This window comes from Gobius niger (genome assembly GCF_951799975.1).
Source record: "Gobius niger genome assembly, chromosome: 19".
Lineage (NCBI taxonomy): Eukaryota > Metazoa > Chordata > Actinopteri > Gobiiformes > Gobiidae > Gobius > Gobius niger.
Window position 1 is genome coordinate 12,023,601 of NC_136870.1, and position 14,781 is coordinate 12,038,381.

Consider the following 14,781-nt stretch of genomic DNA (forward strand, 5'->3'; position numbering starts at 1 on the left):
AAAAGCATCCATGAGGTCTTTACAGGGCTGCTCCCCCTTCTCTGTGACACTGTAAAATAACATCAGGGCTACATGATTTGTGACTTATCATAAATCTAAATTGTATAACTCTGAAGGGATCACTTCTTACACGTTTGAGCTGTGATGGCTCTCTGTGATGTTGAGAAAAAGTAATCTGTTGCAGCTCCACTTCCCCTAATCTCCATGGCATGTGCTCATACAGTATATGTCAAATATCTCCTGGTTGCTGCATGCTTGCAACATGAACCACCAATAAGTCCAACATGTTACAAGTCTATTTAAAACACAGCTATTTATGAACACAAATGTGTGTGGTTATTTTCTCTCATGGTGTTTACCGTGTACACACTTGGCCTATATTGAAAAATAGCTCTTAGGAAAAACCTGGCATATCACTTTTTAACATAATTGTTTTTCTTTACACAAGCATCAACTGTCTACGGGCTCTAAAGGTGCACATGGCACTTATGACAATGTTGCTATAATCAAACTGCTTGGGTCAGCAGACTACTTGAACATTGTGTGACCTATTTGATTCATGAATTTCTGTCTGACTCACCATTTGTCAACATCCTCCTTAATGACCTGGCACGAGGCTGGCACTGCTTCCACTGAGTCTGGCATCTTGACAGAAGAGCCGGGGTTCTCGGAGGTGTGCTGATGCAAGAGCAGTAGCCGAGTGGTTATAGCTCTCAAACCAACACAGTGAAAGACACAGGGAGGGAGGGAGGGAGGGAGGGAGACAGATGGAGGGAGGAGGCCTGACAATAAAGGATATGCTTCAAAGATAAAAGAGTCACAAAATCTGATGTATTTTTTTTTATATCAATACCTCTGGGTTATTTTCTCATTATGCATTGCTTCTAAGTTAATGACCTACACCCACAGAGTCAATAGTTTTTCCCTTTTGTTTTATTGTGTGACTATGCAGATACCTGACCTTTTCAGACAATCTTTTTACATTACAAAAGTCTCTAATGAATCTGTAATGGTCTCCGCAGGGGAGCCAGCTGAGTGTGTTTCCCTGAAGATGCTGAAATGTGGGGAATGCCAGCATTTAGCAGACCATTGTGTAGGATTTGAACAAGTACCTAAAAAGCTCTCCAATTATATTTTAAAGATGAACATTATCAGTGTGTTTGTATTTTTAATCACTACCTACGTTTTGATAAGGAGGATTTTGGCAGGAGGTATATCTTTTGAGAAGGACAGTTACAGTGACCCATTTCCAGCTTGGACTTCACGACTAGGGGGCGTCCTCGTCTACAGATTATAGGCAATTTTGGACCAATATGGGTTGTTTATCGTTTATAATTGACGACTATGGTGTGAGCAGAACGTATAAAGTAAACAACCCATTTATGTCTCACTTAAACCTACGTTAATTATGGCTTAGCCTGCATATCACCAGAATCCTGATAAAAAATGATAACTGTCTATAGTAACTATTTTTCTGTCTCACATGACACTGTGCCATCTGCTGGTGTTCAAATCTACTGCACGACAGCGTAATTAAATTGATGGTGGGCCTGGCATTGCTGGCCAGATAGCCATTGCACACATTAAGCACAGACAAAAAAATAATAATTATTACTATTGTCTATTAAATCAAATAAAATGTGTTTATTGAGTAATATTAGAAAGGCATTGACAAGCCAGTGTAGGAGACGTTCTGTGCCACACGCAGTGATCAATGCAGTTAAAGCGAGTTGAGTAGTTTTTATGCGTAAAAGGCCGATCGTGCGTATTTCAACAAACAATGCACTGAAAATGTGGAAAGACGTGCTGGGCTGGTTGTCAGACTGGGGCCGGTGAATGGAGGTCACCGCAGACAGTGTGTGAGTCTCCGCGGTGAGACAGAAAGGGGGGAGAGGGAGGACGGACAGCGGCCAGCCGCCTTCAAAAATGGCGTCTCCGGAGGAAAATGAGTAAAAAAAAATATAAACGCGGCCTACTTCTTTGCAATTCTATGCTCGGTTTCTGACGCATTTTCGCATTTGGATTGTTTTTTCTCCGGCGAGAGTAAACCTGTCGTCTCTTTGACTCAAAACCAGAAAGCAGAGCGTTCATTTGGGGGAAATAAAGGCACCCCTGTGTTATTTGGATGCGTCGTTCCTGACAGCTAGCATCTGCTGCTAAGGCTAACTACAGCTCGACTACCGGAGGAGGGGGTGGGAACCATTTGCATGCGAAGAAAAAAAAAGATTTTAGAAACTGGAGATTTCTTTGCTCGTCTGCGGGGAATGGTAATATCAACAATCCCGGTCAACTGTAATCTTTTTTTCCCTTTTTTTTGCGCTAGCCGTGTAGCAAAAACTAGCCTTAAGAAAGGGGAGGAGAAACGGAGGAACGGGGACGCATTGAAATCAAATGTTCGCTTCGTCCATCGCCGGTGAAATCGGCGGCATCTTCATCATGAGCTTCAGCGATTTTGGAGCGTTTCCGCGGAGGAGGAAATGATAAACGTGAAGGGCGAAGGATACGGAGAGGGTTTTTTTGGAGGTGGTTGGATTATAACCCCGTAGACCCCCCTCTTTTCATCCAGCTTTCTCCTCCTCCCCACCATTTCTCTTTCAATATGCTGTTTTCCACTCCTGACGACTTGCTTATGAAACCGGGGAAAATAGCCTGAAACGAAACGGGAAAGACTACATTTTTCCGTAGTAATCTGTTCTGCGACGTTGCGCTCGTCCTCGCGCACTCATTGATTCAACACATAAATGGATAGGAATTACCCGGGAACAGGATTTGGCGATTTGGGCGCAGGAGCAGGATGGAGCTACGAGAGATCGGCAAAAGCAAGGTATGTATTGGATTCAAACAATGTGCACGCATCACTGGTGCTTTGCGAGGGGACGTGTGACCTATGTAAACAAATTGTCGCCTCTGGCTTCTCCAAGAGGCATGGTCAGCCATAATGTGCGGTGCATTGTCATCTAAACACTTGCATAGTAATAATATTCTAAACAGCAATGGAGCAGGGGTGGGCGGGGTGGAGAAAGGAAAAGGTTGGGGATATGAATTGAATGTGATTGACAGGCGTGGGTTTAGGTAGACCTGGCGGAGTGGAGGAGGTGGTGATGGAGGTGGGGGGATGTCTGGAGCATCCATAGGAATTATTGTTCCCTGCGTGCAGGCCTGGACACACAGCCCCATAGATAAATTTGTAGGATTGATAGGAACTGCGAGGAGTGCAGACGCAGCAAACCATGCACATCATCCCCGTCCCAAAGATACGCACATGGTCTAGAAAAGCTCATTATTCGCACATGCATTTCCAGCTGATGATGAAAAATATTTCAAATTTGTGGCGACGATTCAACACAAAGTGGCTATTTCTCATGCCTATTTGGTCCAGCGTCATTTGAGTAATTAGATGCCTTTTGGAGGACATTTTGTGACGTTGGAATAGAAGATAAGATTTTATAACTCATCTAGCTGTAAAACGCACGGCTGTGAGGACATTTAGAGAAATAAAAAAGACAGTATGATGGCTCTGGTGGTTTAGCCTCACGTTACGTTAGCCTAAATGCTAGCGTCATGTTGCATGAAATGATTTGAGGCCTGCCCGGGCATCACTGCACCTATGTCGTTAATATACAGAGGATCCTTTGAGTTTTATTTGCTACATGATTCATATTTATGATATGCTAACACATTGTGAAATGCCATGTGTGACAACAAACCTAATGAGGCGCTGCTTGTGTTTGTTCGCAGCTTAGCATGCATTTGCGTCGACTCGTATCCAGCTGTTAGCCACATCAACATATTGATTGGTCGCAGAAAGCTTGCCTCAAATTAAAATGTTAGTTTGTATAACACATTGATACGGTGACAGTCCCTTAAATCTGAAGGTTCATTTGATACTGTTTTTACACTGCGTCCCTCCATTCGTTTAGGCCCCGCTCTCCACCTTATATTTTCCATTTTAGGGCTAGGTGATGCTACGTGCAGAATAAATGCTAACAGCAGCAGCCTCACATTTATCTGTGTACAGAAGAGCAATGACCAGCACGTGCACAGTGTGTCCGTGTGACAGCGATGCTTTATGACATAATTACTACATTCAAGCCAAGACTTGATTTGTATTGAAATCTTGTTCTTGACATAGTTTTATGATTTTGCATGACAGAATAGAAACATTATTCTTGTCTCTAATATAGAAAGGCTTCTGCATGTCTTTAAATAGGCCTAAATAAACATAAATCATTTTAAAATTAATACATAATTAGTGTTAATTCTTAGCATGACAGGACAGTATTACATTACATTATTTTATCATTATATGAATTTATTCTGTAACTAAAATCTTTTCATTATTTGTTTGAAGCAATTACTTTATCTGTGATTAAAACTGTGTTATTTATTAACTTTACCAATCTCTCTTTTTTTACCCCCCCCTCCCTTTTTGTTATTTTATTTTAAAGTCTTGTATATGGGAGTTCAAGATCATCCCACCCTGAGTCAGAGCTTCTTCATAGACAAGCCTATGCCACCCCACACCCTCTGCAGGGCTATGCCACCAATCACCACCCCGGGAGCTCTGGACAAGGCGGGGCCTGGGGAGCAGCTGGACGGAGTTTGGGTAAGATAAATGTCATACCTTCTTTGTTACAGACATAAGGGGCCCCAGTCATGAATGATTGTGTTCGTTCATTTGATCCTTGGTTGTCTGTCATTTCTATAATTGAGACAAGCACATACCCAGGGTATCATTTTTTTTATTATTAAAAAAATATTTTGTTTAGAATTTGTGAGCATTTTATATTTAATTGGTGTATTTTGTATTACATACATTTAAAGGTTGCTATATGATTATGTTATTTATTTTTCTTTATCTTATAAAGGTTTGTCCGGGCTCTTTGACACTGGTCTACACCATGCGAGCCCATCAGCCCCAGATGCCTCCGTCATGAACCTGATTTCAGCCTTGGAGTCCAGAGGTCCCCAGCCTCCACCTTCTGCTTCTTCCCTTCTTTCCCAGTTCCGCACACCATCCTGGCAAACAGGTGTTACGCCCATTCCTTATCCGTTAACATTTAGATAGAGCTTGAAATCAATGTAGCTTTTTAAACATTTTGCCAGTTAAATTAAATTCTTGATATTACTTAAATGTTTTAAATATATGCATAATATGTTAATTTCCACAATAGTGTGATAGAAAACAATTTGAATCTGTTATTTTTGATTTAGCTGCTCGCAAGATACACTTGTATTAATTTGATATTTCCTGTTCCTCTTTCAAACAGCAATGCACACGCCTGCTCCTCCTGAACTGTTCATCTCTGGAGCTCTTCCTGGCTCTGGGTCTTTCCCCTCCTCCTCAGCTCTCTCAGCCTATCAGCACCCAGCATCATTCTCCAGTCGTTCCTTCCCAGCAGCCTCCCTTTCCCTTCAGGACACACCAACATTCAGCCCCACATCCAATGGTCTTCTCTCCCCTCATGACCCTCTCTTACATATCAAGGCCCCGTCCCAGTCTAGCTTGGGTTTTGACCGACTCCTATCATCGCAGGGTGCTGCTGCAGCTGCCTACAGGGGCAGTCAAGATCCCACGGGTGCCACATCTGCCCAGGCATCCTCTGCCAGGCACCTGCAGTCTCACCAGTTCAACTTACTGTCATCTCAGCTTCAAGACCAGTCCTCACAGCTGTACAACGCATCAGTATTCTCCTCAGCTCAGCCTCAATCACAGTCCCAGTCGCAGTCCAACTCTGCTCAGGAGCGGGCTGTTCCCCGACAGGACAGTGTCATCAAGCACTACCAGAGGCCCACACCCTCACAGTCCCAGCTCTCCTCTTCTGCTGCTCATTCCCTCCAGCACTACCTCAGCTGTGGAGGGGCAGGATACCAGCAGATAGCCACTCACCACAGACACGCTGGCCTTTCCTGCAGTCCGCTGGGTGATCAGAGCCCTTCATCTGACCATAAGAGCTCCTCTCGAACAGAACAATACAGGCCCATAATTCAACCTGCCTATTCCTCCTCCTCCTCTTCATCTTCATCTTCAGCAGGGAAAGGTTCGAAAAGTAGTTCCAGCAGTGGCTACTCTTCTGCCAGTTCAGCGTCATCTTCACGTACCCCGCACACCCCTCCTTCTGCCTCCTCCACCTCCTCCTCTTCATCCTCCTCCTCTGCCACCTCCGGGGCTCATCCTTCAAACTCCATCCCCACCTCCAACTCCAGTGCTGCCCCGTCTCGGCAGCAACCCCCACCCCAGCCTGCTCCACCACCCCCAACCCCTCAACAAACGCAGCAAGCTTCCTCTACTTCCACTTCAGCTCCCCAGTCGCTTCCAAAATCCTGCCTCTCAGGCTACGGTTCCCCTGTGCCCCCTGTGAAGACTCCCACCTCTTCTCTCACAGGACAGACCCCGCCACAACAGGCTCAGTCTTACTCCCCCGGTCAACCCCCCACATCACACTTAGCCCAGTCCTATGGCGGCTTCAGTTCTCCGCAGGCCCAAGACCTGAGTTCAGGTACCGCAGGGAAGGGCTATGGCAGTCTGGGGGGGCGAAGCCAGTCATACTCTGCAGATCTTTATGGGACCGATTCTGCTTATGGATCACTTCCATCTTCTCTGGGTGGAGCTGGAAGCCCATCAATAGGTTATGGAGCAACAGGCCACTCTCCCGCCCTCCTGCGGTCAAGTGGCTCATCAGGAAGTGGAGCATCAGGAGGTGGTAGCAGTGGCGCGGGAAGTGGGAATTCTGGCTCCAGTGCAGCAGGAAGCAGCCTCACAAATGACCGAGGAGGGACAGGTAATGGCAGTGGATCTTATCATATTCCTGATTCAAGCCCTTCCCCATCAGGCAACTCTAGCATTATCCGACCTGGTTTACACTCCCCGGTACCCACCTGTCCATCTCAGTCTCCTGGAGGCCCTGGGTCTAATAAGTATATATCGTCGGTTTTGTCCCCAACCTTTTTGTCCTCCCCACAAGGATATCCTGACACCAGAGGCCCCAGCTCCCAATCTCAGCCCTATCACAACACCACCCCTTCTTCTAAGACCAAGTCGGACACTTCCATGCTTGGTGTTGGGACGCAGAGATCACAGGAAGAAGTAGATGATGATGAGGAGTTTTTAATTCAGCATTTGCTGCAAGCCCAAGCAAGTCCAACCCCACAGACTGCTCACCATCACGCCCAGCAACAACAGCAACCGACGTCCCAACAGAGCCAGCCTCAGCCCCAGTCGGTTCCTTCCACCACTGACTCGAGCAAAGGCCTGAGCTATGACATGAGTAAGAGCTCAGAGGAGAGATACCACCCCCAGAGTGTCATCCGCACACATAGTGCTACTTCCAGTGGCGGTGTAGGAAATGCCGGGTCCGGAGCTTCCATCTCAGGGCTGGACACACAGTTGGAGATGTCACTAAAGAAGCAGCAGCAGCAGCACCATCACCAACAGCAGCAACAGAGGAGTGAGAGGTCTGTGGGCAGCAGCAGGAGCAGTGGAGGGAGAGGCAGTAATGAGCAAGTGCACTCACACCTCCATCACCACGAGAGCCTGAGCTCCGTGGTCCACTATGGCCGTGGCGACCCCTACTCCCAACACTCCCTCGCTCCCCAGCTCACATCTCACAATCAGCACGTCTCCTCACACGCTCAGCTTCCTCATGCCCAAATGGATCTCCAGAAGAAATCGCAGGAGCGTGCTGAAATCCCTTATCCCAGAAAAACCCCTGAACTCCAACCGCAGCATTCACAGTCTCAAGGGTCTCTCCTCGACTCCCCCACGGATCAGTCACGGCAGCCGCCCCACCTGCTTCAGTCGGTGCTGTCTCACACGACCCGTAACAAGCTTGAACCACATCAGCAGCATCATAAAATGGACTCTCACAGACAGCACCCACAGCACCATAAAATGGACACCCATCAGTCCCATCAGCAGCACGCCAAAATGGACTCCCATTCTCAGCACCAATCGCACACCAAGATGGAGCCGCATCAACATCAGCATCTCAAGATGGACTCTCACTCTCAGCAACAGCAGCACTCTATTAGCCAACAACAGGCTGTACTGGAGAGTGCTGCGGGGAGACTGAGCTCTTCCAAACACCAAACTCCGTCCCAGTCACAAACCACTCAGCTCCAGCTGCAGCTCCAGTCCCAAGCTTTGGAAGTGGCGGCAGCGCATTACAACCACGGCCCGCCCCCTCATCAGCATGAGCCGAGCCAGGTGAAGCAAGGCTCTGTAGTGTCGTCTTTAGACATGCTGGAGCGTTCATTGTCTCAGACATCCAGCACAGATGTGGAGGACAGGCGCGGAGGAGGAAGTGGGGGACGCAGCAGTGGCGGCTCTGAGCGTCACAGACAACAGGAGCAACAACAGAGGCAGCACACGTCTCACCACCAGCCGAGCCACCACTCCAGCTCTGAGCTGCACTCATTCCTGTCAGAGCCAGACATCGGGCTGTCCACTCCTCCTCACATGCACCACCTGTCGCAGCATCACCCTCAAACACAGCAGCACCCCACCTCTCAGCATCAACACACCCATCACTCTCACTCCCAGGCCACACATCCCCACCATATTCCCCCTTCTGCCTCAGGCCATCCCCCGACTGACCAGCAGCCACTGTCTGCCCAGCTTACCCCACAGCAGGGCCAGTTGGACCAACAACGCTCTGAGCAGCATCAGTTTGATACAGTCAGTCCAGTGGAGAAAGCTGACCAAAACCAACAAAGTAACCGCTTTGTACCCCTCACATCTATCTGCTTCCCAGACTCTTTGCTTCAGGATGAGGACCGCTCCTTTTTTCCTGGGATGGAGGACATGTTTTGTGCGGAGGACTACAAGTCGAGCTGTACAGGAGGAGCCGGGCCAGGGCAGGGGGAGATGAATGAAACCCATGCAAGTCAAGAGGCAATGGAGTCTTTGAAAGCAGCGCAAAGTACGGCTACATCAGGAGCAGGCAGCGCTGCCAGCTATGATATGATGGGTCACCATGGCAACCAGGGATATGAACCTTACTGCCATGGTTTAGAAGAACCCAGTAACAACACCATGACCCTAGATTTGGACTCTCTCAAAACCCACGAGCTCCCCTCCACTGTTAACACTGAGCAGCTTGGATTGATTCAGTCTCAGCCCCCAGCTCTGGGTATGGGACCTAACAGTGCCGGCCCCAACAACACCGGGGCAAAACTCACCCCAGGACCTGGAGGGGCAAATACTGGTACTGGCTCCGGTGGCCTGCAGTCTCCCATTTTCTGCTCCTCTAGACCGAAGAAGCTTCTGAAATCTAGCTCTTTTCACTTGTTGAAGGAGCGCCGTGACCCCAACACACTACCTAAAAAGAGTTATGCCCAGGAGTATGAGTTTGAGGATGATGAGGACAAAGCCGACCAACCGGCTGATATCCGATTAAACAGCAGGAGACTTCCAGACCTACTGCCTGACTTGGTATCCAGCTGCAGAAAGGCTGGTGCAGGTGGGTCTCTTAGTCCTTTGATGGGCGACATTGACTTCTATCATTCATCTGGCTACTCGTCTATCGGCTCACACTCTCTCATGCCACAAGAGGGTCCTAAGAAAAGGGGTAGAAAACCCACAAGGCCCAAGAGAGAAGGCCCCCCACGACCCAGAGGCCGACCTCGCATCCGACCAATGCCCGAGCCATACACGCCGCGTGGGATGCTCAGCGAGATGGGCGGATCGGTGGGAGTTGGAGCAGGGTTCAACGTGGAAGGACGGGGCAGGGGGCGTGGCCGGGGGAGCAGAGGGCGCGGAGGACGGAGGGAGGACATGTACATTGAAATGAGCTCCAAACAGGAACCGGAGCTTCTGCACCACCATCACCTTCATCCACAGCAGGCACAGCAGCAGCTCCACCACCAACCACCACAGCACGAGCCCATCCCTCCGCTGAAGGTCAGTCCCACTTTTTAACACAAATGCTAGTAAAGAATTTTGATTGTCATTATTGAAAATTTAGATTTTATTAAGAGTTTATATAACATCAACACAAACCTTTGGTAAATCAATAGAAATCTGATTTGTTTATTCATTAATTCACACATTTATGTATTTTATTGTGATCGAGCCTGTGCTTAATCTTCCCATTCTCTTTAGATTAAATTACCGATCGGTACAATGTCCTCATCGGACTCCCTGCTCAGGACAGACTCTCTCTCTGGTACTGATCCTGGTCTGTCAGACGGTTCAGTTGGGTCAGCACCCTCTTTGGGTTTAAGCCCAGGACAACAGTGCAGCGACGGCTCCAGAAGTCATGATAAGAACAAGCATAAAAGCCACATGATGAGTGAGGGAGTCGATGGAGAAGGCATGGGCGACAGGGTAAGCTCTAACAATCATTTATTTAGGGTGATATTTAGTGTGTTTTGACTTGTGTTTTTTAATTTTCTTCTATGTCTGTTTTTAGGGTGATGATAAGGATTCTGAGTCCAAGGCAGGCTTCGTGGCTTCGTTTTTGGATTTCCTTAAAACTGGAAAGAGACCTCCTGGTTTGGATATTTCTCCAGGAATGGAACATGACAATGGTGACACTTCTCCGTGTAAACCTGGTGGTCTGCGGCCCCTGTCTCCTGCTCCTCCGCCTCCACCGCCTCCCCCTCCCTTTGGAGACAGTGAGGGGAATGGAGGCTTGGCACTGGGCAGCTGCCCCAGCCCTAAGCGCCTGGAGGATGAGTTGAAGAGGAACCTGGAGACACTCCCATCGTTCTCTTCTGATGAGGAGGACTCGGTCGGGAAGAACCAGGACTTGCAGAAGAGCATCTCCTCCGCTATTTCTGCTCTTTACGACACTCCACAGCTGACGGCCAGCCTTCAGCCCCCGCTGCCGCCTCCACCTCAACCACAACCACAGTCCACACAGGCTCCTCTGACCCCCACCTTGCCCCCACCAGCCCTAAGCCCACAACCTCTGCACACACCACATACACAACCACAGTCAGAAGAACAAGACCTCATGCAAGCAGAGGAAGACGACATGATGGAGGGCAGGGAGGAGAATGAGGAGAGGAGCACTGGTGGAGAAGAAGAGAGTGACCTGCCAGAGGAGATGGAGCCTCAGCTTCAAAGTCTGGCTGTTTCAAAGCACGAAGGTACTTTTTGCTCATGAATGATTTGATTTGATTTGATTTGAATGATTGATACTCCCCAGAGCGATAGGAGTTAAGGTGCATGTACATCTCGAAAATATATGGAGTTCAACATAATACAGTGCCCTGGGCTGCAGCTGAAGCGTGATAGAAATCCTTTAGTATCAATGGGAGAGAAATAGCCTAAAATAATAATCAAGGCAATTATCCTTTATTACTATGTTTTTGAAACTGAATTAAATTGAACTGGATAACAGCGTAGATGGTGAAAGTAATGGCCATGATTGATATCCCAGTGCAACTAACATTGGGTCTATGATATCAATCTTCTTGGCTCCCATTTAAATAATTTGTGAAGAGGATGGACTTTTAGCAGGGCATTTTAGTGTTTTGGAAATGTGTTGCAGCATATTAAATGTTCAATGTTATACAAGAATGCTCCGACTGGGTGAAAGTTATTATTGCTTTGAATTGGCTGTTTTTTCTTTGTGCTTTGTCTGTACACTGACTAGAATCAACCAACTGTCATTTCAGAATCTCTTCCCGATGTCCCACTAGTGCCAGCGACTCCCGAGCCCCCCTCTGCCCCTCCCTCCCCTGCTTCTTCATCCTCCTCTCCCTCTCACTCCCCGCTACCTCCGCTGTCGCTGCCCTCACCCCCTGCTCCTCCAGAGGCACTGCAGCAGAGCTCTGAGCCCCCCAGCTCTTTGCCTCCATCACCTCTACCGGCCCTGCCTCAGCCTCCCTCTACTCCCCCCTCTGTCCCTCCTCCACAGTCCTCCCCCCCTGCCCTGGCCCCAGCCCCTACCGCTCAGAAAGAGTCCCCCACACCTTCACCCGAGTCCCCGGCCTCCCCAGAGGAGCGCCCCCCGCCGAAGATCACCTCCCTGCACCTGGCACAAAAGCAGGAAGACGCTGCCATCGTCGGAGAGAGCGAGGAGGATGAGAGTGAAAGTGGAGGAGAAGGCATCTTCAGGGAACGTGATGAGTTTGTGGTCCGAGTGGAAGATATACGCACACTCAAGGTAAGTGTTTTAATTGTAGAGCGAGCTGTTGTGAGATGTAGCTTGAGATATTATATTAAACCATGTTTTATCAGCTGGCCCTGCAGACAGGCCGTGAGCCTCCGCCCATCTGGAGGGTGCAGAAAGCTCTGCTCCAAAAGTTCAGCCCAGAGATCAAAGATGGACAAAGACAGTTCTGTGCCACAAGCAATGTGAGTTATCCAACATATGTCCCTTTCACAATCTGACACTACAGTGGGTTATACAATCAACTCCTTTTGCATTTTGTAGTATCTTGGCTACTTTGGTGATGCGAAGAGGCGATACCAGCGGATCTATGTGAAGTTTTTGGAGAACGTGAATAAAAAGGACTACGTCAGAGTCTGCTCGCGGAGACCTTGGCGCAGGACTACACCGCTCAGGTACAGAAGCCTCCTTTGATTCAAATAATGAATAACACCCTTCTACATAAAATATGAACAAACTTAAAAGGATATCACAGACTGATTGCATTCTTATACACAGACGGCAGAGCCTCCCCAGAATGGCTTCCCCTCCAACCGTCCAGGCGCCACCTCGAGCCCCTGACAAAGAGGAGCGGGTAGCACCGCCAGTCCAGCGTGAACTACCTGAAAAGACAAAAACACCAACGCCTCCAACCACAGCTACACCAACATCAGTGACAACCACGGCCACAACAAAAGAACCAAGGGAGAAAAAGGAAGCTGCTGTTCCAGCTGTTGTGCCTAAAATGAAGGAGAAAGAAAAAGTGAGAGAGCATGAGAAGGAGCGCGAGAAGGAGCGAGAGAAAAGAGTAGTGCAGCAAGAGAAGGTCGATAAACGGCCTGCAGATCGAGGAAGGGTGAAGGAGGAGAGGAAACCAGTGGAAAGAAAAGAAAAGACGGAGCGTCCACCTAAATCTAAGATGGCTAAAGTGAAAGCAGAGCCGCCCCCGAAGAAGAGGAAGAAGTGGCTGAAAGAAGTAGCTTCATCGTCGGACTCTGAGTCCTCCGAGGATGCGGCCAGTGAGAATGAAAGTAAGTCTGTCGTTAAAGACCACTTTTTGTTGAGATCACACGTGTCAATACCCATCAAAATGTCTGCTTTATTTAACACTAGCTTTTCTTTCAGTGCCAGTCAAAGGAGGCGTCAATAACCGTGCCATGAGGGAAATGTTTAGGAGCTATGTGGAGATGTTGGTCAGCACAGCCCTGGACCCAGATATGATCCAAGCTCTGGAGGACACAGATGGTGAGACAACGCATCCAGCTTTTAACAATACAGATCTCTAAGACAAATAGACTGCTATTGTTCGGTCGGTCCTGGCCAAACCAGCCTGACTGGTAGGGATGTGTCTATACCAAAGTATTGATGCTTTCAAAACTAGTGTCCCAATTTCAGAATCAATCAAATGTGAAAGACCTCATACCAAATAAGTGATGACAAAAAATGTTGTCATATTAGATCTACTTAAATACACTCTACAGCAACCTGACAATAGCATCTGCTGTCAAAGGTTTTCTTTTCTTCTTTTTGCAACAATAATACATATGGCTTTTCGAATTGACTGCAAATTAATGAACTCTCACAAAAAAGGCTTGAAAATCATGGTAGATCATCGGTAATCTATTGTAAGTGAAAGAGCTTGTACTGCACATTCGTACTGACAGATTAACATTTCCTGCAGCCATATGATCATCCATAATTGGAGTCTATTTCAGATTACGCTTTATACTCCTTCAGTCAATACAAATATGCAATTTCCAAGAACATTATTTTAGATGTTGTTACTGTGTACATATTTGTTTTTCTGTTTAAATAAAACACTTTGATGTTGTTTTTGTTTGGCTACCAGATGAGCTGTACCTTCCCCCAATGAGGAAGATCGACAGCATCCTGAGCGAACAGAAGCGGAGGTTAATGAGGAGGGTCAACATGGGTTCCCAGCATCAGGTATCTGCTCTTTACCAATTCCCTTTTGGTTCATGAAATGTATTATATTTTGATTTGGGTATTATGTACATTTCTTTGGACACCTTTGCATTAATTTCATGCTATAACCTTAAATACTGAAAACCTGGCACACTGCTCGGGTGCTTGTTGCGTTTTATGGAGCCTTTTGAGAAAAAAAGTGAAGTTGAAGTTGAACTGAAAAACCATTTCATCTGCCCTAAAAGACCCTGCCCTATAGTTTGATTATTTTCTTTATTTCATAGGAGGTCCTGCACGCCTACCCGCAGGTCATTGTGGACCCTCTGGACACTGGCGTAGTGAGGATGCGGCTTAGTGGAGACGCGTACAACCGGAAGACCCTCAACAGAGTCAAGAAGACCCTGCCTAAACCACAGGTAGGGGGCAGAACAGAGCAGAAAATGTTGTTCTGTAATAAAAATACATAAGTTAAATCTGGATACTTTTTGTTTATGTTCTATTGATTGAAACCCTGATGTCACGCCATATAAAAATGTTTATTTGTTAACCTTGCTTAATTCCGTTCTATTACAGGACCTTAAACTCTCATCTGAGTCATATCGGATCTACAGTATCTACCACTCCCTTCACCATTACAAATACCACACCTTCTTACAATGCAAGAAGGAGGTAAGCATGAAGCTCACAGCATTTTGTTTTTTTGTTTCATTTCAGTCATTTAAATGGGTTGTTTTTAGAGTTACAATGTAACTGC

The 14,781-nt window shown here is 47.4% G+C and overlaps 1 protein-coding gene across 1 annotated transcript in view; it reads left to right on the forward strand.

The window, feature by feature from the left end:
* Nucleotides 1-1,775: 1,775 nt before the first annotated feature.
* The window catches only part of prr12a (proline rich 12a), a 14,783-nt gene continuing 1,777 nt past the window's right edge, over nucleotides 1,776-14,781 (forward strand). The window contains exons 1-14 of the mRNA XM_079577651.1: nucleotides 1,776-2,824; nucleotides 4,449-4,606; nucleotides 4,869-5,030; nucleotides 5,271-9,901; nucleotides 10,103-10,327; nucleotides 10,413-11,094; nucleotides 11,626-12,116; nucleotides 12,191-12,307; nucleotides 12,387-12,517; nucleotides 12,621-13,132; nucleotides 13,227-13,346; nucleotides 13,951-14,048; nucleotides 14,312-14,443; nucleotides 14,601-14,696. Of these exons, the coding sequence (XP_079433777.1) occupies nucleotides 2,742-2,824; nucleotides 4,449-4,606; nucleotides 4,869-5,030; nucleotides 5,271-9,901; nucleotides 10,103-10,327; nucleotides 10,413-11,094; nucleotides 11,626-12,116; nucleotides 12,191-12,307; nucleotides 12,387-12,517; nucleotides 12,621-13,132; nucleotides 13,227-13,346; nucleotides 13,951-14,048; nucleotides 14,312-14,443; nucleotides 14,601-14,696 (7,638 nt within the window). The 5' untranslated portion in view covers nucleotides 1,776-2,741. The remainder of the gene's footprint in view (nucleotides 2,825-4,448; nucleotides 4,607-4,868; nucleotides 5,031-5,270; nucleotides 9,902-10,102; nucleotides 10,328-10,412; nucleotides 11,095-11,625; nucleotides 12,117-12,190; nucleotides 12,308-12,386; nucleotides 12,518-12,620; nucleotides 13,133-13,226; nucleotides 13,347-13,950; nucleotides 14,049-14,311; nucleotides 14,444-14,600; nucleotides 14,697-14,781) is intronic.